Below are 23,988 nucleotides of genomic sequence, written 5' to 3'. Positions count from 1 at the left end.
GAGGGTGCACCCTTATTTATTTCAGTCAAACAGATATTACAAAAGGAATAATAATAATTACACCCAGTGTCTTCAAAGCAAGGTGCAGCAAATCCATTGGGTTAGGCAAGAGGAGTCCTGCAGCCCCTGGAGGTCTAAAAGAATTATTACATTCTTATTTCTACGAAAGCATCTCCTTAAGGAATACCAGCCTATGAGAAGGGAAGTGAGATGGTGGGAATCATATAGTGGGAACCGCAGATGGGCAGAGTAAGCAAGAATGGGTGAGATAAAAATTAGGCAAATTGAAGGTAACAAAACCAGTTTACTTTGAAGAGTCTGACTCCCAGTGGGTCACCCCTCCTAGAAGGCTGTGGGGACCAGGCAACAAGTCTCATGAACTGGAACCAAAAATATGGGGCTCCTTGTTTCAGATCAAATTGTGACCATGTAGCTCCTGACCTGCCTCTTCTCCTTGCTGGCTTCCTCCTTGGCTGTCAGCAAAGTAAGTCCCTCTCATCTCCTGCAGGAGAGTTGCTAGGCCCCATTCCCTCAGCCTCTCTTACCTCCTCTGTTCCCCATTTTTTGTTTTTCCCCTTCAACTGCTTCTTCCTCCCCCTCCGCCTGTTTCTCAACTGACTGCCCCAGGGCATCATGGGAGGCCCAAGGTGGAGGTCCAGAGCTCAGCAGCTGGTTGTCCTGGACGTGGAGCTCCATGAACCAGGCTGGAGAACTGGAACCTTGCAAGGTATCGGGACAGAAAGAGGGTCTGGAGGAAACTGCCTCAGCAGCTCCATTGCCCAGAGGAGGGTCTGAATGCCCACTGGAGCTCCTCATTCTCTGCCCTGACTGAAGATGTTTGAAAAGAGGCCTCCACTCCAGCAGAGGTCACCTCTGGACCACTCTGGATCTAGTCACACAGGACAGTGAGGTTCTGGGGATGTAGCAGGTGACCCAAGAGGGCTGGAGGTGGACGTCCCTCCCAGGTGTCTCATCTGCAAGGGAACTGGAGCACGGCTCTTGGTCAAGACACACAATATCCGCCCATATCCAGAGGTTGTAACTGTAGAGGATGCCCTCCTTGGCTTCTACGAGATCAATGGCCAATGTCTATCCTTCATCTTCTGAGGCAGACTTGCAAGGTTCCAGATTAGAATCAGATCCAATTCTGACAACCTCTCTTGTCTTCAGCCTCTCAGTTCCTTCTCACTTTCAGCTTCAACTCCTGAGCATCTAAGTCAGGCATCCCCAAACTGTGGCCCTCCAGATGTTTTGGCCTACAACTCCCATGATCCCTAGCTAACAGGACCAGTGGTTGGGGAAGATGGGAATTGTAGTCCAAAACATCTGGAGGGCCAAAGTTTGGGGGTGCCTGATCTAAGTATTCCTCCTTCCTGCCAACCATCCTTCCCTGCCAGTTTCTTAACTTCCTCACACAGAAGGTGGGAGGAAAACACTCACCCAGAGCAGTTAGACTGCTTTTATACATTCCATGACAATACATCCATTTAGCCAAAGGCTGGGCGGCCCAAGAGGCTATTAGCCTATTTCACACACAATACACCTAAAGCAGTTCTCAAATGTTGACTTTCCTTCAATTTGGATGGCAAGCGAGGGACACAAGGTTGGGGAAGGGCTTGTGGAGGAAAACACAGCAACAAAGAACCAAATGAAACCAACAAAATCACTGCTCAATCTCCTCATCCCTTTTTGAAGCAACTGAGTTGCATATATCTAGCACATTTCTGATTAATACAAGCACATTTCTGAAAATCAGCTGCAAAGCACAATCGGCCACAATCCATCAGAAAAACACGATTATCCTGAAATTTAAGTTACAGCTGGAGTCAGAATGGATGGGTGAAAGCTAGAATTAAGGAACATCATAAACAGCATTAAAGGACAGCAGGAGCTGTGAGCCTCTGCAATTCACAGCAAAACTTGGCCAGGCTCCTTCTGGTCTCATCTCACACACCAACTGAAGGAAAAAAAGAAAAGGAGTATTTCAAAATTAAGCCATCATGGTGTGGGGGCATCAGAATTACAGAGCTAGTGGGAACGCAAGGGCCATCTAGTCCAGCCTCACAAGGAAAGCCACCATCCCTCATCATGTCAAATCAGACCTAAGATATGCTAGGACAGTGGTGGCGAACCCATGGCACGCGTGCCGGAGAGGCCACTCAGAGCCCTCTCTGTGGGCACGTGCGCTTCCATGCCGGGGGGGGGGGAGAGAGGTGGAGGAGGAGGAGGAGGAGGAGGGGAGGAGGAGGAGGAGGAGGGCTTGCACACACCGTCCAAAACCTGTGGTACCAGGGCCTGGCGGGCAAGCGAGTGAGGGGCTGAGCAGGCATTGACTTTTTGATGCGCCAGGGCCTCCCGCCAGTCTGCTTTTCCTACTCAGGAGTAAGCTGTCTTGAGTTCAGCAGGGCTTAACTCCCAGGTCAGTAAGCATATAAAGACGGCAACCTAAGAAGGGGCTGCTGGGTTTACATGTTCGCTGGGCTTTCCCGCGGAAGCCAACAGAAAAATTTATTCGGTGGAGGCTGCGATCAAACAGCAGCCGAAGAAACAGCTAATAATTAATAATAATAATAATAATAATAATAATAATAATAATAATAATAATAATATATTATTTATACCCCGCCCATCTGGCTGGGTTTATTTATTTATTTTTATTTGTATGTGTGCACGCAAACAATCATTATTATCTCATATTAAAAATTGGGAGAGGGTGGCTCTTAGTACAGCCCTCCAGTGTACACTAGAGCCAAAATTGTGGAACCTTCTCGAAAAAATGTATTTCCGAGGTTTGATGGCTCATAACACCACTTTGTTTTGGAGTAATACCAGTGCTTTTTTCTGTGGGGAGTGGAGACACAGGGGTAAGCATACCCCTAAACATTTTGTGAATTCGTTCCGGAGGCTTGTTCTTAACCTGAAACTGTTCTTAACCTCAAGCACTACTTTAGCTAATGGGGCCTCCTGCTGCCGCTGCGCCGCAGGAGCACGATTTCTGTTCTCATCCTGAAGCAAAGTTCTTAACCTGAGGTACTATTTCTGGGTTAGCGATTTGTAACCCGAGGTACCACTGTACTTATTTTCCCCTGGTGGTGGTTTTCTTGAGTCACAATGAGAGTACCCCTAAACATTTTTAAAGAAAAAAGCACTGAGTTATACCATAAAATGATACATCAATGGAAAGATAATTGAATGAAGAATGTAATGCAGTAACTTTTATGAAGGATTATTTATTGTATCTGAGGAAGTGTGCATGCGCATGAAAGTTTATCCCTCCCCCCCCAAAAAAAATTAGTTGGTCTCTAAGGTGCTACTGGACAATTTATTTATTTTTTTATATATTTTGACTGCATCAGACCAAGACGGCTACCTACCTGTATTTATTACAACAGCAGTCATAAAGAAGAAACATGAAATACGCAGGGGGGGAAATGAGATATATAGGTCAAATTGCAGTGTTGGCACTTTGCGATAAATAAGTGGGTTTTGGGTTGCAGTTTGGGCACCCGGTCTCTAAAAGGGTCGCCATCACTGTGCTAGGAGCACCACCAAAATGGGCCTGCAGAGCAAATGCCTGCAGAGGGCAGCTCAAGAAAGTGACCCAAGCTGCACACTTTGGGGAAATACCGGAAGGAAACAAATCAGTCCTACTGGAAGGAAAAATCCCTTCCAGAACCCAAAATGTGACTCTTTCTCATTCAGATCCTGGGTAGAACCCATTTGGCAGATGGAGGGGATCCTCCGTGGAGCTCAGATGGACAGACAGAATGAGTCACAAGAGCTATTTTCAGCTCAATGGACACTCCAGATCAGGCATCCCCAACCTTCAGATGTTTTGAACTACAATTCCCATCATCCATGACCCCTGGTCATTAGCTAGGGATCATGGGAGTTGTAGGCCAAAACATCCGGAGGGCGGCAGGTTGGGGATGCCTGCTCCAGATTCTGTCACTCTTGGAAATACCAGGGTGGGTAAGAGGAAAGCAGAAGCTTTTCCCCATTTGGGGATGCTCCCCATGAAGTCTTCTGCAAGAGCCCCCCTTTGCCCCCACCTGCACCCCCACCTACCCTTGGCAGAGCTGTCGGACCCCTGGTCACTTGCTGCAAAAGAGAGGAAACACAGGAGTCAGGATTCCGGGAAGGGAGATCCAACACACACACAGCCCTTCTCCTCCCTCCTTCCAACCCCATCCCAAATCAGTCTCAATCTGGGGATGTTGAGGGACAGGCAGCCCAGAGGCAAAGGGGCTGAAGGACAGCATTGGAAGGAGAAGCAGATGCTGGAGGGCAAAGAGAGATGGGCACAGCCTGGCATGGAGGCAGTGGGGGACTAGAGCTGGGGTGGGTGTGATTTGGGCAGGAAGGGGGCAGAAAGGCAGAAGTTGGGGTGAGAGCAGTGGTGCCAGATCTGGAGGGGAGGGTTCCTGACATCCAGACTTGAGCCAACCAACCAAATATTTAGCTTCAGGTTCTAGTAAACAACCAGAGATCCCTCTCTCCCTGCACCCTCGGCTCTTCCTCCTGCTGCTGGTTGAAGCCCATCCCTCAGCCCAACAGTCTCTCTGCAGCCTTTTCCTGGCCCTGAGGGACCCCTTGTTGCCCACAGACAGGCTGAGCAGCCAGGCTTAAGCTTTCCATCAGGGTCTTGTGCTTAAGGACTAGGCCACCACCATGTTTATTTTTGTCTGTTTGTAAGCTGTTACTTTCTTGCCAGTAGTGATGTATGGAAGTGGGAGCTGGACCATCAAGAAGGCTGATGGCCGAAGAATTGATGCTTTTGAATTATGGTGCTGGAGGAGTGAGAGTCCCATGGACTGCAAGAAGATCAAACCTATCCATTCTGAAGGAAATCAGCCCTGAGAGCTCCCTGGAAGGACAGATCGTGAAGCTGAGGCTCCAATACTTTGGCCACCTCATGAGAAGAGAAGACTCCCTGGAAAAGACCCTGATGTTGGGAAAGATTGAAGGCACAAGGAGAAGGGGACGACAGAGGATGAGGTGGTTGGACAGTGTTCTGAGGTGGTTGGACAGTGTTCTCGAAGCTACGAACATGAGCCTGACCAAACTGCGGGAGGCAGTGGAAGACAGGAGTGCCTGGCGTGCTCTGGTCCATGGGGTCACGAAGAGTTGGACACGACTAAACGACTAAACAAGCGGGGAAAACCATGAGGCCAGTCATCGCTTCTCTCATGATTCCTGCTGCCCCTGTTGCTCTGTACAGTCAAACCTTGGTTCCCAAACGGCTTAGCTGCCAAACAAATCGGTTCCAGAACACCGCAAACCCGGAAGTAAGTGTTCCGGTTTGTGAATGTTTTTCGGAAGCCGAACGTCCAACGCAGCTGGCCTGAGCAGCCAGGCTTAAGCTTTCCATCAGGGTCTTGCGCTTACACCACCAGGTTTAGTTTTGTCTGTTTGGAACCTGTTACTGCTCCATATTGGGGAAAATATGTCAGACAGAGAGAGGGGAGGAGTCACTCACTGGAGGCGGCTTTGTAGGCCAATTTCTCGCTCCGTTTCCCTGTAGAGACAAAAGCAGAAGGTCAGTGCTGGAATGGACCTCCAGAGGCCACACAATCCCATTTCGACAATCTGGCTCTCAGATGCTGAAACCTTCCCAGCACATGCTCCTCTTGTCTATTCCAAACACCTCCAAGGAAGGGGAGCCCAGAAGGGGAGCTTTTCAAGGAACTCAAGTTACAAAGTAGGGTGTGTGTGTGAGAAAATTAAATTAGAATATCAACACGGGGAAACGAGGCAGTGGATACATTCCAAGAGGCTGGAAGGAAACATTACCCAGTCCCTGCACTCATTCCTTTTCAGATTATTATTTCGGTGATTCCCCAAATAAAAATACAAAATGAGAGCACAAAATACATACTAAAACAAAAACAAACCAGTTAACAGGCCTGGTCAGAGAGAAACGCTTTTGCCTGGCGCCTAAAGATATGTAAGGAAGGCTCCCTGGAAAGTGTCTACAGGATTGAAGGCTCAGGATGGATTAAAACATCAGGTGGGAAGTGAATTTCCTGAGCACACAGTGAGTGCAAAGCAATGACCACCATGACTTTTGGCCCATGCTCAAAGGGTGCTTTTATGGAGAAGGGTCTCTGTAGGGATACAAGGGGCAGGTGCCAGGAAGGCTCCACCAGCACATTCCCAGTCGGAGGCTAAAACAGAAGGACACAGGAGAGGCAGCAAACGTGTCCAGGGTTTACTTACTGCGGATGATGAAGATGATGATCCCAGAGACCAGCAAGATGGCAGCCAGGACACCCAAAATGGCTCCCACAATGAGCCCCAGGCTGACTAAAAGGGGACAAGAGACATTTTTATTCAGACTGGTGGCAGCAGCTCCCCAAGGCCTCAAGCAGACACTCTTTCTCTCTCCTAACAGGCCAAGGTCCTCTCTGTAGTGGCCCTGATACAAGGGAGTTTTTTCCACCAGAGTCCAACATTAGAGGTCTTCAAAATACAGTTATACCTCTGTATAAGTACGCTTCGGTTTGAGTATTTTCAGTTTAAGTACTCCGCAGACCCGTCTGGAACGGATTAATCCACTTTCCATTACTTTCAATGGGAAAGTTCACTTCAGGTTAAGTACGCTTCAGGTTAAGTACAGACCTCCGGTACCAATTGTGTACTTAAACCGAGGTACCACTGTAACCAGTTTATTTACGGAAGACAGTTGACAGGCACATTTGTTTTATCACAGACTCGACTTAAAAGCAGGTCTCCTCCTCCTCATGCGCTTCAGCCTTCTCTGTCATGACCCTGAGAGGAAGGGATTCCCTCCCCTCTGAGACCCCCCCTGAACCCAGCATTACAGGCCTTCAGGGAAGGCACAGACCCTTAGAAAAGTGTGTTGTATAGTTGTGTTCTGTCTGGTTTTTCCTGGACACGCCTTTTTTCAGACTTAATATGTCTATGCAGACAGATTCTTAAAATGAGGCAAAATGTCCAAGTTTTTTTATTTGGGTGGAATCTCTGAAGTCCGTAGTGCTGGTGAGTGAGCACGAGACAAGAGCCCTGGTCCCCTCTACCCTTCCTGTGTGAGGATTTGGCACAAGAGCTGCTTCCATAATCCTTGTCACGACCACGTACAGTGGTGCCTCGCTAGACGAATTTAATTCATTCCACGGGTCTTTTCTTATAACGAAAAATTTGTCTAGCGAATCCCATAGGAATGCATTGAATTTTTTTTATTTTTTTTTGCCCATAGGAACGCATTAATTGAATTTCAATGCATTCTTATGGGAAACCGCGATTCGCTAGACAAATTTTTCATAAAAAGAATTCGTCTAGCGAGGCAACCTCCGCTAGAAAAAGCGGAAATTTCGTTAAGCAGGGCATTCGTTAAGCGAGGCACCACTGTAGTTGATTCCCCTCAGGTTGCTTGTTATCGCGCCACAAATAACAGGAAGTGAGCATGGTGACCATTTTCTAAACCTCGTTGGCGCCAGTAAATAGTAAAGGAAGCCTTGGGTCATTGTCGTTGCATTGAAAACAACTGGAAGTGTGGGTGGCAGCCATCTTAACACCCCTTCCACGTCTGAAAAGATACTTAAAGTGCCCCAGTCGTGGTGCCGCAAATAACCAGAGGTGTGGCAAGCAGCCCCTTTCTTTAAATCTCTCTGGCACCTGTAGCAATTCTAACTGAAGTGTTAGGGAGAATTGTTTTTCCCTTCTCTCTTTAGCCAAACCGTTGAAGATAATTACAATAAATGCAGCAAATATAAACGATAATTAATAAAGCAAACAAATACATAAATAAACAGATCATTATTTTGTTGTTGAAAGTTAAGAACGTTGCTACTAGCAATGTATCACAGCTTCTTTAGCCTACATATAGTATTTGAAACTAGTGGATTTTAGCCCGTTTAAAAACGGGCGCTAGAGGAAGCGGCCTGCCGGGACTGGCTTGGCGGTGGCGGGTCTTCCCGCCACCGCCAAGCCAGTCCGCAGCGGGGGCTTTTCGCCGTTTGCCTTCCCCTGGGGGAGGCAAACGGCGAAAAACCCCGCCGCGCCGCAAATCGGCTCCGGGACTGGCTTGGCGGTGGCGGGTCTTCCCGCCACCGCCAAGCCAGTCCGCAGCGGGGGGTTTTCGCCGTTTGCCTTCCCCTGGGGGAGGCAAACGGCGAAAAACCTCGCCGCGCCGCAATTCGGCTCCGGGACTGGCTTGGCGGTGGCGGGTCTTCCCGCCACCGCCAAGCCAGTCCGCAGCGGGGGGTTTTCGCCGTTTGCCTTCCCCTGGGGGAGGCAAACGGCGAAAAACCCCGCCGCGCCGCAATTCGGCTCCGGGACTGGCTTGGCGGTGGCGGGTCTTCCCGCCACCGCCAAGCCAGTCCGCAGCGGGGGGTTTTCGCCGTTTGCCTTCCCCTGGGGGAGGCAAACGGCGAAAAACCCCGCCGCGCCGCAATTCGGCTCCGGGACTGGCTTGGCGGTGGCGGGTCTTCCCGCCACCGCCAAGCCAGTCCGCAGCGGGGGGTTTTCGCCGTTTGCCTTCCCCTGGGGGAGGCAAACAGCGAAAAACCCCGCCGCGCCGCAATTCGGCTCCGGGACTGGCTTGGCGGTGGCGGGATGTTCCCGCCACCGCCAAGCCAGTCCGCAGCGGGGGCTTTTCGCCGTTTGCCTTCCCCTGGGGGAGGCAAACGGCGAAAAACCCCGCCGCGCCGCAATTCGGCTCCGGGACTGGCTTGGCGGTGGCGGGTCTTCCCGCCACCGCCAAGCCAGTCCGCAGCGGGGGCTTTTCGCCGTTTGCCTTCCCTCGAGGGGGAGGCAAACGGCGAAAAACCCCGCCGCGCCGCAATTCGGCTCCGGGACTGGCTTGGCGGCGGCGGGAAAAAGGGGAGGAATTCCTCCCCTTCTTCCCGCCGCTGCCAAGCCAAAGCGGGCCTCCCTCCGCGCCCGCTGCCGCTTCGGCTTCCTCGGGTTCCCCGAGGAAGCGCCGTCCCATGCCGGAGGTGTGCGGCAAGGCTGCCGGGGGGGGGAGCGCTTCTCTCCCCCGCCGCCTCACCGCGCACCTCCAGCATGAGACTGGGCTTCGGAGCGGCGGTTGGCGGAGCGGCAGTTGGCTGTTCCCTGTGTCCCGTGAGCACGGGTCCAATCCCTGTGTCCCTGGTTGTCCCTCCGTCCAATCCCTGTGTCTCTGGGGGACATGCGCAGTACCCCAGGGACACACGGGACATCTGGACGCAGGGACAACATGGACATTATTATATAGGATGAGTCATCATAGCGATCAGTAGTTAAAAGGAGAAGCAAATGTGTCCTCTTTTTTGTAATTCAAAAATACAACAACCCTGACACCAGAGTTTGTGAAATGCAGAGGGGTCCCAAGGAGGGCGGATAACCCAAAATGCCCCCCAAACAACCCTCATCTCCTCCCAAGATGTCCACGAGTACATACAGAGCTGAAATGTGGGGGTCTCTTTCCAAAGATAGATGCCAGAATAAAGTTTTATTGCACACACTGTGCTGACACATTTGATTTTGAGGAAGTATAATATATGCCCACATTATGTGACATCACAACTATTTGGGCGTAAAGGCAAAAAGGTGATGGCCAATTTTTACCTACGACATCCAATCTGAGTTTAAGACCTATGAGACACTTGCTGGAAAAGGCTGCATCTCTGTCAAAATCTACACATTCTGATTCAGCTGCTTGCCTTAAGAAACATAGACATGATCCAACTGGGGGTTCCCCACCTGAGCTGTGCTGCTGCTGAAGGGAGGAGTTGGGTGAGAATCCCCCTCCCAAAACCCACCCCTTCCCCTCCTGTCTGTCTGTCTGTCTGTCTGTCTGTCTCTCACCTGGCTCCTTCTCCCAGGCCACATCCAGAGGCTTCTCCAGGCTGTCATGCTCCACGCGGCACCGGAAGCGGTCCCTCTCCTCGGGGTCGATCTTGACACTGAGCAAGACATAGTAGGTCCCGTCCGAGTTGGGGGCGACCAATCCTCGGGAGGTGCCCTCCTGCCAGACCTCCCCGTCCTTCACCCAGTTGGCATCAATCTCCTTGGGGTAGAAGCCGTGGACTTGGCAAACAAGGGTCTCCAGGCTGTCATAGTCTGCCTTCCTGGTCACCTTCACCACCGGAGCCTCTGCAAAAATTGAAGCACTGGAGTTAACAAATAGACATCCACAACAGAAGCCGGAATGACTCCTGTATTTTTAAAGAGCAGAAATCCAGGAGGCCAGCTAGTCCTGCCTCCCAGAGAGTCAGAATGTCACACCTGCAGAAATTAAAAAGAACTGCAAATAAATGGGATTCCTCAACCTCCCTTGGCATCTTCCCCAGTCAGTGTCCATGGGGAAACTGTTTTTAGATGTTTTATCCTTTGTTTTATCCTTTGTTTGCCTTTGGGAGGGAGGACTGGGTACAAATTAAATTCATGTATCATCTTGCAAAGCTCTAACACTATACAAATATGACAACCTAGATTGGCCCAGGGAGCTGCCTCTAGGCTGAGGGGCAAATTTCACCAGGTCCCCAATGGCGGGACTTGAAAGGGCCCACTTGCCTTCTCCATGGCAGCCTCCCCTGGAGTGGAAATGGCAGACCACGAGGCCCAGTAAGCTAGCAACTTAGGCACATTTAACTTGTGCAAATACAGCTTGACACACTTGGCAAAAAAGATTGGAAAAACCAAAAACAGGGTGGGAAGGGGGAGGGCGTCCGGGGAAGGAGGACTTTGGCAAACCCAATCGCCTTAGAATCCAATGTGTTTAGGCACGATCCTCAGAATGTAACCCTTGATTAAAAACCCAAGATGCATTTGCTCAGATCTCTCTAAGCACGGCTAATATGTATGTTTCATTCCTCAAAATGGAAGCCGCCCAGAGTGGCTGGGGAAACCCAGACAGAGGGGGAGGGTACAAATACTAAATTATTATTATTATTATTATTATTATTATTATTATTATTATTCCATTTTTTATTAATTTTAATTTTAGCGAAGCTAATAAAGAGACAGGAAGAAAGCTAGTAAGAACACTTGATCATGTGATTGGCCCCTGTGCCAGATTCCTGAAGGCAGAAGAGTGGACTGTACCATTTCAAGGCACGGGGTTGAGGAAGATGAATGTTCCCCATGGAAAAAAGTAATATTCCTCACAAATAAAAAATATAAAAAGGTAGAAGAGGTAATTCCCATATTCTCTCACTATGTGCAGGTTTTCTGCTTCTAGGCCACGAGTGGCTAACCTACAGTCTTAGTTTGGGGGCTGCATCCTGCCCTCTAAGACATATTTTATGGGCTCCCCACACATTTTCTTTTTTTTAAAAAAAGGTTTAATTTATGTAGTTTTAAAGACTTTCCCCATACGTATGTGGCAAAGCCAAGAGTTTTTTTGTATCTCCCCCCCCCCTCAAATCTGTCCTCTTTATTTTTTCTTTATTTACTTCCATTTAAAACTAATTTTGCTTTACTGGCCTCCTCCCCGCTGTTTCTTTGTGACCCCCCCCCTTTATCTTTTGGCATCCCTTCCTCCCAGAGCCCCAAACTTCTTTCTGCCGCCACCACAAGGAAAAGTGTTTGCTGTTTCGTCCAGAAAGGAAGACTGGTAAGGGGGGAGGGGAGCTAGGAGGGAAACTGCCCCACTGAGCCCCCCTCCCCACCCACCGCCCCCACCACTCACGTTTCCTCAGCAGAGTCTCATTCCCATAGTCCAGGTATCTCTGCAGCCACTCAATGCAAATCTCCTCCAGGTAGTGCTTCCTGCCCTGGTTGAAGGCCAAGACAGCATCCCACTTCCTCTTGGTCACTTGGGCCCCCATATCGGCTGCCGTCCAGGTGAGGGTCTCCTTGTCGAAGGCGATGAAGTCCCTCCCATCATAGCTGTGCTGATCATGCCCTCCTTTGCGCCCGTCTGAACTCAGCTCACAGCCATACATCCACTGAATGGTGTGGATCCCTGGAAGGACCAAAAGAGGCCCAGGAGGTCAAGGGGGGTCAGAGCAGCCCCTCCCCCCACCAGCAAAAGAGCCCAGGAAAAAGGATTTATTGGCCTCAGACTCAGGGAAGAGGCAGCAGTCAGAGGTGAGAAAAATCAACCGGCATCATAACACGTTCACTGAGGCAAACACTACAATCCTGAGCCTCTAAAGTCCCCCTTTAATTGCCCTCCTCTCTCTCATGCCTCACACTTTCTCCCCCCCCCCAAACAAGCCCTAGTGGATTCTCCCAACTCCCTGGAGGCGGGGGAGGGGTGGGTGGGTTTCCCTTCCTCTCCAAGAGGAGCATCCCTTGCGACTTCACAGCCTGTCAGTCTTTTCCCTCATATTGAATTACGTCTCAATATATTTAATATAAATGTTTAAAAAGTCTCCATGCATCCATTATTTCAAGATGGCACCCAAACATCATCCCCCCCCCAAAAAAAGATAGACATGTCCTTGTATGCAATAATATTCTGAAAAAGAAACTGGGGATCATGTAATCTTGCATAATTGAATATAATGCATAATTCTAAATTATTTTATTCTTTTTCTTGCTAGGTCTTATTACCTTACTTCTCAGCATTTAAAGTTTCTGACTGAAATTTTTTAAATTGATTTCACGATAACCAATTTCCATTTTATATATTCAAATACAATCAAATTATTCCTTCTATTAATATTTTGCTCATTTGAGCTTAGCGACTTCCCTTCATCCCGCCCATGGCTTTCAAAATTCCTCATATGTCCTCGCATTTATAAATTTCTCAAATCTACATTTTCTTTTTAAATTTATCTCAATCTTTAAATAAAAGTAGAAAGGTACTAATTGTAAACATTACAAGACTTTTTACAATCCTGCTAGTGTTAACTGGTTACAATGATCATTTAAATATTGCGTAAATTTACTCCAGTCTTCAATTTTCGTAATTTTAAATACCCCAAAATTAAAATCAAGTCTGCACTTTTGGGGAGAAACAAACCTATAATAACCAATATTAATTGAAATTTTAGGATGAACAACTTTGTTTCATTAATGTTTTCTATCACAGCTATGGATTGTTGGAAAGTTGTACCCAGTAGCCATTTTCCCCCTATGATGTCCAAAAATCGTAAAAGTTTGTTACAAGAGATAGAAACCCCATAAATTTCATTATTTGATGAGATAGAGCATGTATTGCAATAATTTTCACCATCAAAAACTTTTGATTCCATCATGCCCCTAAGCTGAAAATTTAGGTTTTCTAAACCTAGTTTTCCCACCAAAAAACTACATTTATAATTTTTTAAGGCATTTATAGAAACCTTTTGAGTGCTGATGCATTTTTTCCTGAAATCCTCATCACATTATTGAGCTCTGTGTAAAATTTCAAAGAGATCTGATCATTGGTTGTGGAGAAAAGAAATGAAATGTACACAAGGCTGAGGATCCCAAGAGGGACAGAAGGGCAGATTTCACAAAACTTTGAAGTGCTATAAAATTAAAACCGTTTGAGATAGAGGGAAAATTTTTAAGGGGATTTCTTTCAACCGTAAGGGAAGGGTTTACACCAAGTTTCATCAAAATCCAAGACGGTGGCTGACATGACCGCGTTGAACTGATGTGGAATGACCCTAACATCTTTTGACTCATTTCAGAAGAAAGTTTAAAAAACAAAAATGTGTGCCAAGAGGCTTGGCCAGAGGTCTACCAGCTTCTACTGAATTTAAATGATTACAAGGCTGGATGGGGCAGGGGGTGGGGTGGGATAGTGTGGCAGAAATCACCATAACTGGACCAAGGGGGTGAAAGACCTTTCTAAAGGGTCGTATTACACATCCCTAAGACTGCTAGACAATAAAGTAAGTTCAGATGGATAATAAATGCTGGAGATGTGGGATCTTATGCAGGTTTACTCAGAAGCAAGTCCCATGGAGTTCAGTGGGGCTCAATCTCTCCCAGGCTAAAAGTTTTCCAACTAAAATCTGAGAGAGTGAAACTCCCGAAATAACACAACCCAAAGTACTTAGGCAACAGATTATTTCTGATATTAATGGGCTCTGGTCCAGTTCTGGCCTAATGCTCCTTTTGGACACAGGACAGGCCAGGCTAATAACTGCCAGTGTAGATCTTCTGGGGACTCCTTGTCTCAGGCTGCAGGAAGACCTTGGGGGCTCTTGCCTCCCCCTCCACTTCAGCTGCCCACCATGCCTATTCTTTTAACCAAGTATTTGCCACTCTGATCCCCCAAATCCAGTCCATTTGTGTTCCTTAAAAAGGCTTCTCTTTCAACACTGCAAGGCAGTGGGAGGGGCTTGGTGATGGTCAAAGGGTCAGCCAATCAGAACCTCTGTCTGGGCAGCTGGTTTCTCCTTAAGCAGGACCAGAACTCAAGGCTTTCTTGTCTCAGCCTCACGATTCCCACCCTTCTCTTTCCCTCCCAGAGGAAAATGAACTAGACAGATTTCCCCCTCAGAAGGCCTAAGCTGAGCCTAGCATGGAAGGAAGGGCAGGCAATGGAGACATTTCCTTGGGAGGATGTGGAGGTCCAGAGAGTGTCATTCTGGAGGGTCTCTCCCCAAGAGCGTACCCACCATGGGGCAAGTTAGGGCAGCTGCCCTACTCTAGAAGCCAGCTGCCCCCCCCCTCAGGCAAGGCCAAACGCGGCAGGGAACCAGAGAGCGCGGCGGGGCGGGCGGGAACGCCAAACTCACGCTCCGCTGGGCTGGGCTGGGCTCTGTCTCCGCCCACCAGCCCTGCTTCTAGGGAGGGGCACAGCCCAGTGGAGCGCGAGTTCGCCGTTCCCGCCCGTCGCGCCGCGCTCTCCCTCCAGCTCCCCGTCAAGCCCTCAGGCAAAGCCATGCACGGCGGGGAACCAGGGAGCGCGGCAGGGGGGCCTTCCTGCCCTGGCGAACTCCTGCCTTGCTGCCCCCTTTCCTGGCGCAGCGGCGGCTGCACTATTGCCGGCGCCTCCCCAGCTTTCCTCTCTGTGACAAAGGCGCCCGCCTTTGGCCAGGGTCTTTTCGATTGGGCCATCGCGAGGCAGCGGGAGGAGCTTGGCTCCGTCATCTGCCCGCATGCAAAACCGTGCAGGGGTCGGCAGTTGCTGAGAACAGGGTCGCAAGGAGAGAGGGGCGTCTGCGCGGTTCCAGATCTCTCTATCTCTCTCTCTCTCAATCTCTCTCTCAATCTCCCAGCTGGAGGGAGGTCGCGCCACGGTGCGCTCTGTCGGGCTGTGCTCCGCCTCTGCCCATCAGCCCGGCGCCTCTGACTGCACTTTCTCCGCCCACTTTGTGGCCCCTCCCCTTTCGTGCCTTGGCCCCTCCCCTTGCCCCCCCCCTAGTTTTGATCCTGGGTACGCCCATGTCTCTCCCCCCACAGTCTCATTCTCTGTCCCCTCCACCCCACACAATCCCAGCCCCCATTGAGACCTTGAATGGGATCTTCCCTCTGCCCTCCTCCATTCCTGCAGTTATGAACTGATCAGAAGGGAAGGGGAAGAAGCTTCTGCCCTGGGTGGAGACCCCCACCCTCCATTTCCTTGTCTCCCTGAAGCCCCCTCTGTGAGGGACAGGGGCTATCGCGAAGTCCCTCCCCTCCTGAGTTCCAGCCCAGCCCAGAGCGGGACTGAAAGCAGGGAAAGCTCCAGCTCAAGTGGGGAAACAGGAAGTGGTGTCCAGGGCTCTAGCAGGGTAGAGGAGCCATCGTCCTGGGTGGGACAGGAAGGAGGAAGAAAGGGGGTGAGACCCATCCCCCCCAACTCCGGAATTGCGCAGGAAGCGTAGAGGGAAGAGGATGGGTCTCCCCAGGTTATTGTGCTGGCGCCAAACGCGCCAAACGCCATTCGGAGGTTCTGACTCAAGCTGAACAGACGTCTCTTTGTAAATAGCAATGCCATCAGCACTGTAAATACTCAGCACCAATAAAAGATAAAATGCAGAGCTGTGTGGAGTCGTTACTCTGAAGTAGCCCTATCCGGCCACTGTGACACCCTCTTTGCAATTCTGGCCCCTGAAGAGAAGGATATTGGGGGGGGGGGTGCGACTCTGTGCCTCTCCTGCCTTCCACTCACCTCCGCTCTGGTTGTAGCGATTCCTTGCAATTTCCAGGTTCACCCTGAAAGCCAGCTCAGCGCCCTGAGCGTTCTGAGTGTTCCTGTGCCAGTACTGAGGATCCTCCTTTTCCACCTTCCTTATCCAGGGGACGTGAGGCAGCATCTCCTTGGTGTCACTGTCGTACTGAACAAATTGCTGGTCATCCATGTACCCCACAGCAATGAACTGGGGCAGCCCCTGGCCAGGCTCAGACACGGCTGTGTAGAAATAGCGCAGGGAGTGAGAAGTGGAGCCTGGAAAGGAAGAGAGAAGGGGCAGAGATTTAGGGGTCCTGCAGCTGAAGGAAGCACCCTAATCCTGCTGTATTACAGGCAGCAGCCCTAAATTAGGAGATCCAAAATTCAACAGGGTTTGTGGGAGTTTGTAGACCTGCCCTTAAACATAGAGGAGGCAGAGCAGAGGTAGCCTAAGAATCATAGAGTTGGAAGGGGAAAAGATAGGATATAAATGCAAGTAACAACAATAGCCCATGGGGCAGTGGGCGAGAAAAAGCTCTGCCAGGCAGCATGTTTAAATGTAAGAGATGTAAGACAGTAAGAGCTGTTCGGCAGTGGAATTTGCTGCCAAGGAGTGTGGTGGAGTCTCCTTCTTTGGAGGTCTTTAAGCAGAGGCTTGACAGCCATCTGTCAGGAATGCTTTGATGGTGTTTCCTGCTTGGCAGGGGGTTGGACTGGATGGCCCTTGTGGTCTCTTCCAACTCTATGATTCTATGAAATCTCTGCATGTCTCTGCTGAGGCTCCATGTGAGGGAGAGACAGGCCAACCCCTTCCCTTTAGCTAAGGGGGCAGGAATTGCCCATCACTTGCAAGCGCTAAGATGAGAGCTCCCACAACATGGTCTGAAGGCTCAGGCACCAAACTGAAGCTAAGCAGGCTCAGGCCTGGTAAGTGGATGGAGGGGAGACCAGACAAAGCAACATCCATAGATGGGAGAACAGGAAGCTGCCTCATACTGTCGACTCTGACTGGCAGGGACTCAGGATGGGGCCTATTTCTCAAGGATTGAACCAAGGACCTTTTGTGGGCAAGGCAAGCACATTATATAAAATATTATTTCACGGACTTAATGTAAGAACCCAAAGAAGAGCTTTCACCGGGGGGGGGGGCACTGTGAGAACGGGATGCTGGACTAGGCTGGCCCCTGGCCTGAAGCAGGCTCTTCATCTCTTCTGGGGATGGTTCATATATGAAGAAACTGGCCTAGTTTCTTGGAGCCGCCCCACAATCTGACCTTCTGGAGCCATGCACTGAATAGGTCTGACCTGGGTCTTGCTTCCTGGGCTCTGGGAGGCTTTGGCAAGACCTCATGGGAACTCAGGACAGCCCCACAAGATCTCATGAGAACCTACCAGAGTCTATGATGCAAGTCAGAGAGCTTCAAAGCTCTTTCGGTGCAGGGAAAACCTTGCACAAAAAGAGCTCTCTGCCTCCTGCATATATAATTTGTGTGATTCCAACAGGCCAGCTGTCAACAGCATGAAGCTGAAATCGGTCCAAGTTAAAGGCATTCCAGTTGCAAGTTTCCTGCCAGTTTCCCAGGGACAGGTGTAAAGTTAATTGGCCTGTTATTTCCAGGATCCTTCCTGGATCCCCTTTTGATAATCAGTGCTTAAATGGTTCAATGTTACAATGTTTGCAACCTTCCAATGTTGTGGTCTGAGCTACCACCCACAGAGCGGGTTCCCCACTTGAGAAAGGAGACCCCACAGTGATAGCAGGGGCAGGAGGACAAATGCAACTTTGGGGTCAGATCTCAACAGGTGGCCCCACATCCCCTTTCTCACACTTACCCCCTTCATGAGATCGAACACAGGAAGGGGGACAGAGCGTGGCAAAGGAAGAACCTATCCCCAAAACGGCTCACTTTCCCACATGCTGTACCACCTCTGGCCACCAGGTGGCCTAATGAGTCCCATAGTAACAGCCAAGGGAGATTTTGGGAGAGATTGGAGGGGAGGGAGCTGAGCTTAGACTTTCAGCATCAGACCCACAGCTGGCCCGCCCAGGAGGCAACCCCACTGCTTCTGCTGCCACCAGAACACACACCCCCGTTGGCAAGAGGGAGGCATTCTGGCACTTGGTGTTGCCCCCATATCTTTTCCACTCCTGGACGGAGAAGTCGAGTTGAGTTCAGTGAGAAAAGGGGCATTTCCGTGGCGGAAGGTAGGGGGGCACAGTGCTAAGGGGGGGGGGAGAGGAAGCAATTCCTGTTTTGCCTCAGGTAGCAAAATGGGACATATTACTGTATTATTATTCCATTGAATTTATATACCGCTCTATACCCGGAGGTCTCAGGGCAGTTCACAGAACAAAATCAATATATATATATAATCAAAATAAAAACAACAACCCAATAACACTCCCCCCCAAACAAAATGACATTTTAAAAGGACATAGATGTCAATCAAATAAACCAAAAGCCTTGTTAAAAAGGAATATTTTTGCCTGGTGCCTTAAGGTGCATCATGAAGGTGACAGGCAAACCTTCCTTGGGAGAGCATTCCACAGATGGAGGAGCCACTGCAGAGAAGGCCCTGTTCTCATGTTGTCACCCTCCGAACCTCTCAAGGTGGAGGCACGTGAAGAAGGGCCTCAGAAGATGATCTCAGGGTCCGGGTAGGTTCATATGGAAAGAGGCGGTCCTTGAGGACCCATCATACCCCTGTGAAAATGGTGTTGAATGCATTTGGACAACTTCACCCTCAAAGAGGAAGAAGCCCGCTTGAGTTCAGCCAGTTACTCATCTCAAAACAACTAGAAAACTAAAATAAAAATCATGGACGGGACCCTGAGAGTCCAGACCCCTGCAATGTTGGCATCTCAACAGCAGCATCCATGACAGATGGCCACACAACCTCTGCTAAAAGGAGAATCTACCACCTTCGGAGGGAGTTTCATGGTGGAAAAGAGAGTGCAAGGAATCGTAAACCTGCAAGATGAGTTTGCTTGAATTACGTACACCTTGATGGTGTGTCGACTCTCCTACCTACCTCCAGCTCAGTTTCCTTTCAGGCAAGATCAAAGGGGACCCACTTCCCAGCCCCCCCTCCTAGAACAAGGGCTTCCCCCAGTTCAAACCACAAGAGCTCAGAGCAGGGCTGCCTCTGGTTGTGGCATCTGGCTAAACAACACAGGCGGTTCTTCTCAGTGGTTGGGAGACAAAGAGCCACAAAATGAGTCACTCGTGAGCCCCCAAAGAGAGGAGGAATTTGAAGGAACCAGTGGTCTCCACCACCCTTTGCCCTCCCAAAGCCCCCCTGCCCAGCCCTGTAGCAGACACAGTGAGGGGGCAGCCCCCCCCCATATAGAGAGGGTTTAACAGAGAAATAACAGGCCTTACTCTTTAGTTCTTAAAGCTTTGTAAGTTACTGTGAGAATTCTTATGTAAAAAGCAACTATTAAACTAATGATAGTATTATATTCATACCATTGTCCATTAGAGAACAACAAAAACTATTTACAATAAAAGCAAACAATTTTTGGGAGGGGGGAATCACAAACATAAGAAAATAACCATTCAACCCAAACTGGATAATCCTATTGTTCAATAAAGAGGATCAGAGTAAAAAATAAATATTATCTCCCTCATCTCATAAACAGTCAAGGAGAAATCCCACATAATCTCAACATCCTATTCCCCCTTCCCACTCCCCAAAATGCCCTGCTGGTATCTCCAGATCTTTCTCCCTCCCCATGAAGAATAAGGTGTCTCACAAGAGTGTCTGTTTAAAACATTTTTCTTTGGGCAAACCTATCCAGATACACTAATGTTGACATGTTTAGGCCTCTTATTGCTAATTTTAATTATTATTTAATGCTTTAAGCAGTTTTTATTATTTTACTATTTCCTGGAAATATGTTAGTGTTTTTACCACAATCAAGCAGGATATACATTTTTTTTGTTAACCAAAAGGAGAAAAAGCTCAAAGACAGCAATAAGGAATGTGGAATTAAGAATTTAATAGTGTTAAACACTTGAATAGGATGCAGAGCCAGTCGATTGGTGGAGCAGAAATATTCTGAGCAAGGGCAATTCATTCTTTTATGGGGGGGGGGAGGGAGAATATAAAAGGAGGGGGTATTCAAGGGGAAAAGTAGGCTGGGGACCCCCCCCTTGCTTCTCAGGAGTTGTTTGTGCCCTTCGTCCACAAGGGGCCGTACAAAAAACGGCACAGAAAAGCTCCCTGCATAATTTACAAAACCTACCGGTACATGTTTGACAGGCAACTGGAAAGGGGTTTATTTGAGGGGGGGAGGGGGGGAGTTACAATTGAAAAGCAGAAGAACCTGATGATGAATGTGCCTGTGAAAGGGAATTCCTGAACAAAACAACATTGGGAATTGCGGGTGGGGAGCCCTTATTCAGACTCTTCCCCCCCCCCCCCGCAATGAAGTCAGCTCTACACCCGTCCATCTCCCACCCCCAGGCTGGAATCCTGAGTTTTTAGCGGAGTAAAGAGCGGCTGAGGGTTAGATAAGATAAGAAGAGAGAAGGAAAAAATAGAAGAGGAAAGACTCTCTCTCTCTCTCTCTCTCACTCACTCACTCACTCACACACACACACACACAAACCAGAGTCAACACGAAGCTGCAGGGGGACAGGACGGGACGGGACATGCGAGTCACTCTCCCCACCATTAATCCTTCAAGTTTCGTTTTGTTCTTTGTTTGAGCTACGAGCCAAGCAGTGAAGCGGCCCCTGCCCCTGACAGCATACAAAACAAGCCACAAGTCTGGGAAACAGATGTTTGGAAAGGGATCCGGCTCCAATTCGGAACAGAAACTCCCCGACCGCCCCTTCCAGTGCCCACGAAATGCAATTCCTAAAGAGGGCTGAGTGCCAATTATTTTCTCCCCCCGCCCCAGAGCACAGTCCTTACCTGCGCAGTCCAGGAGCAGCAGGTGGGCAGCCGCCCACAGGATCAGGGGGGGCCAGCGGAGGAGGACCCCCATGATCTCCCCCCAAACGAAGCTCCTTTTTCCTCCTCTTACTCTAGCCGCGTCCTTCTCCCTCCGGCGCTCTGAGACCCGCTCTCTGCCCCGCCTGCGGAACCATCAGCAGCGGGAGCCGGGATTGGGCGAGGGGATAATATTGCGCCAATCGGAAATCTCCGCGCAGATGGCGGCATCGGTCGCCGGGCAGACCTCGAGGCGCAAGTTTGGGAGCGAGGCTGGAAAGGGAAAGAGAAAGTGATTGAAGCTCCTCGCTGGGAATCTCCGCCTCCCTCCCCTGACAGGTCTTCCTTCCTGTTCTACCCTGCAGGGAGGGCGGAGGGGGGTTGCCAGGGGAGGGTCCCAGGTTCAACCCCCGCATCTCCAGGGGGGTCTGGGAATGCCCCCCCTTGCAACTGGGGAGAGGGGCTGTGAGATCCTGCGCCAGATGGACTCGTGGACTGAGTCAGTGCATGGCCGCCTTCTGAGTCCCATTTCTAAAAAGCCCTCGCATGTCTTCCTCCACTGCCAGAGGCAGGAAATGCATTAGAATAGCACTCGCTGGGTGTCCCTCTTCCGTGCTCCTTGCAGGCTTCTTACTGGGGGCGCAACTGGTTGGCCACTGGGAGACCACCATGCTGGACTCGATGGGTCCCTTGGGTGTGATCCAGAATCCCGGCTCTTCTCCTGTGTCCCTCTATCTAGTGGCAGGGGGTTCCAGCGTTTAACTGCCTTGTAAATAAATGTGCAGAGTTGCAACTAGGGCTGAACATCAGGGTTGAGGTCAAAATACACACACACACAAAGGGGGGGGGAGAGAATGACCACACAGAAAGATGCAGCACATGGTCAGGACAGAGCCCACCACCTTGCCACAATTTCCTTTCCCATATGCTTTTTAAAAAGGCATTTTCATAGAATCGTAGAGTTGGAAGAGACCACAAGGGCCATCCAGTCCAACCCCCTGCCGAGCAGGAAACACCATCAAAGCATTATATCTCCACATATCTCTACTTAATTCTGTTGTCATATTGGCCCCAACATGAGCTGCTCTCCCCCTGCCTGAGACCCTCTAAGCCTGCAGTCCCCCTTTGCAGCGTCAGCAAGACCCAGCAGCTCCCAAACCTCTTCTGGAAGGCCCTGAGCAAAGGCTGGATCTGCTTGGCCCAGAGAGTGCTTGGCCCACATCCCACTTCTAGAAGCCTGAACGTTTGAAACCTGAGCTAAGCATGGGACACACAAAGAAGCTGCTGCCTTTTCCAAGAAATCAGGAAAGAGACAAGAAATGGCCGCTCCTTGCCCAGGTACAAGGAAGTTTATGATATAATTGATGGGGGGGGGGGCTGTGAAGTCTGAAGCTAAATAATTATTTGGGAGTTCTCTTTTTCCCAAGCTGCATGAAAAGGGCAAGCCAAACACCAAAAGAACCTAGGTTACGTACAAATCAAAAATAAACCACAAACAACGCAATCTGCTGAAAAACTTCTTACATATATTATCAATTAGCAATAACACTCAACCGCTCTGTCATGTAAGTCCAAATAAAGTCTGAAGCTAAATAATTATCCTGGATCCAGCCAAGGTTGAATCTAATGGAGGGATCCATTGTTGAACTGTCTCAGCGAGATGATAGCCGTAGATGTCACCTAAGTACCCAAACTAGTACCCCAACTAGTATAACCAAAGAAGCTGCCTGGTAGTTAGAAAGTCAAAAAAGTTTAACTATTCTGTGTGAGCTGGGCTGAGAGGAGGCTGCAGGTGGAGAAGCTGTTTCAGAACCAGGCTTGATTTCTGTTGGATGCCAAGGCTGTGACTCTGGGAGAAGCAAGACCTCCTGGGGTGGGAATACTGTGAGCCCCTCCTTTGAAGGCTCAGGTGGTCTATAGGCGCGAATAAACCCCACACCCTAAAGACACCGCCGTCTCTTCCGTCCCTCCTTCAAAGGAAACCAAACTCTCTGTGTAAATGCCTGGATCCCCTGGAATCTTGCCCCTCTCGGAGACTGGGGTGCTGTGTGACGGTATATTCAAAGCATATTTGAAGAAGAAAACAGCCCCAATAACCATTGGCAGAAAGGGAGAGACTGGAGGACAGATGGACCAGCATCTAGAGTCAGTGATGGTCCTAAACATCAATAAACAGGTCCTTACAGAGCCAGGCAGAGTCCTGGGCCAGGTAGATAATGTGGCCTTTTTTTTTTTTACCCTGGGGATCACTGAAGTATTATAAAGAAGTAAGTATATAAATAATTTTCACAGACGTTATGCTGACAAATAATTTTATTTCAAGGCTTGAACTGTATCTGCATATATAAAGACAAAATATTTCATTTTACTGATTGTGAATATGCTGACCGAGGCCCCCTTTGGAATCAGAGGCCCGGGCCAAGTGGCCCCCAATATGCCCCCCCTCTGTCTGGGCCTGTCGACAAATGTGTCCCAGGAGAAGGGAAAAGTGTCTCTGGCGCTCAGGGTCTCTTTTGGAGCTTTCCAGAAGAGGAGGCATCATCCGGTCAGCCATTGTGAGGACGGGAGGCTGGACTCGAGGGGCCTTTGGCCGGATCCAGCCAGGCTCTTCTTCTTGTTTCCCCAGTTAAAGCGACTCTCTCAGAGCCCGTCTCTTTTTGGCCATTATTAGCAGTAATAATTCAGGGTTGCAAGATGAGCCCCTGTGAAAAAAGTGGCTGGGTGTTTTGAGGGGGGCTCTCACTGGACCCACTTTTGGGACACAATGGGCTCAGTCACCTCAGGGACGTCTTAAGCTTCACTTTTCACCTGCTCCATCTAGTTTTTCCTGGACAGGGATAGTCTGCCCACAACGATCCATGTTCTGCTCACCTCCTGACGGGATTATTGTAACGTGTTGTTTTCCCCCAATACAGTAGGGATTAGGGTGATGACTTTTTTACAACCTCATTTCCCTGTATCATAATTTGATGAGCTTTCATTAAAGATTAGATAAAATCTTACTTTCAAAGAGATTTGATTAAAAAAAAACCTCACGCACAAAATGAGTTTAAAAAATT

The 23,988-nt window shown here is 49.4% G+C and overlaps 1 protein-coding gene across 1 annotated transcript; it reads right to left on the bottom strand.

Moving 5' to 3' along the window:
• LOC148687154 (class I histocompatibility antigen, Gogo-B*0103 alpha chain-like) lies at positions 1-21,054 on the bottom strand. The gene is made up of 8 exons (XM_088664181.1): positions 20,912-21,054; positions 15,989-16,264; positions 11,639-11,914; positions 9,814-10,101; positions 6,220-6,306; positions 5,480-5,518; positions 4,069-4,101; positions 1-1,957 (listed from the first exon to the last, which is right to left on the bottom strand). Exons 1-8 carry the CDS (start codon positions 20,982-20,984, stop codon positions 1,947-1,949), a joined length of 1,083 nt encoding a protein of 360 aa, XP_088520307.1. The 5' UTR covers positions 20,985-21,054; the 3' UTR covers positions 1-1,946.
• Positions 21,055-23,988: the final 2,934 nt, after the last annotated feature.

This window comes from Zootoca vivipara, chromosome 2, assembly GCF_965207765.1.
Source record: "Zootoca vivipara chromosome 2, rZooViv2.hap1.1, whole genome shotgun sequence".
NCBI lineage: Eukaryota > Metazoa > Chordata > Lepidosauria > Squamata > Lacertidae > Zootoca > Zootoca vivipara.
Note: the sequence above shows the minus strand (reverse complement) of the source record. Positions and strands in the feature narration are given on the sequence as shown.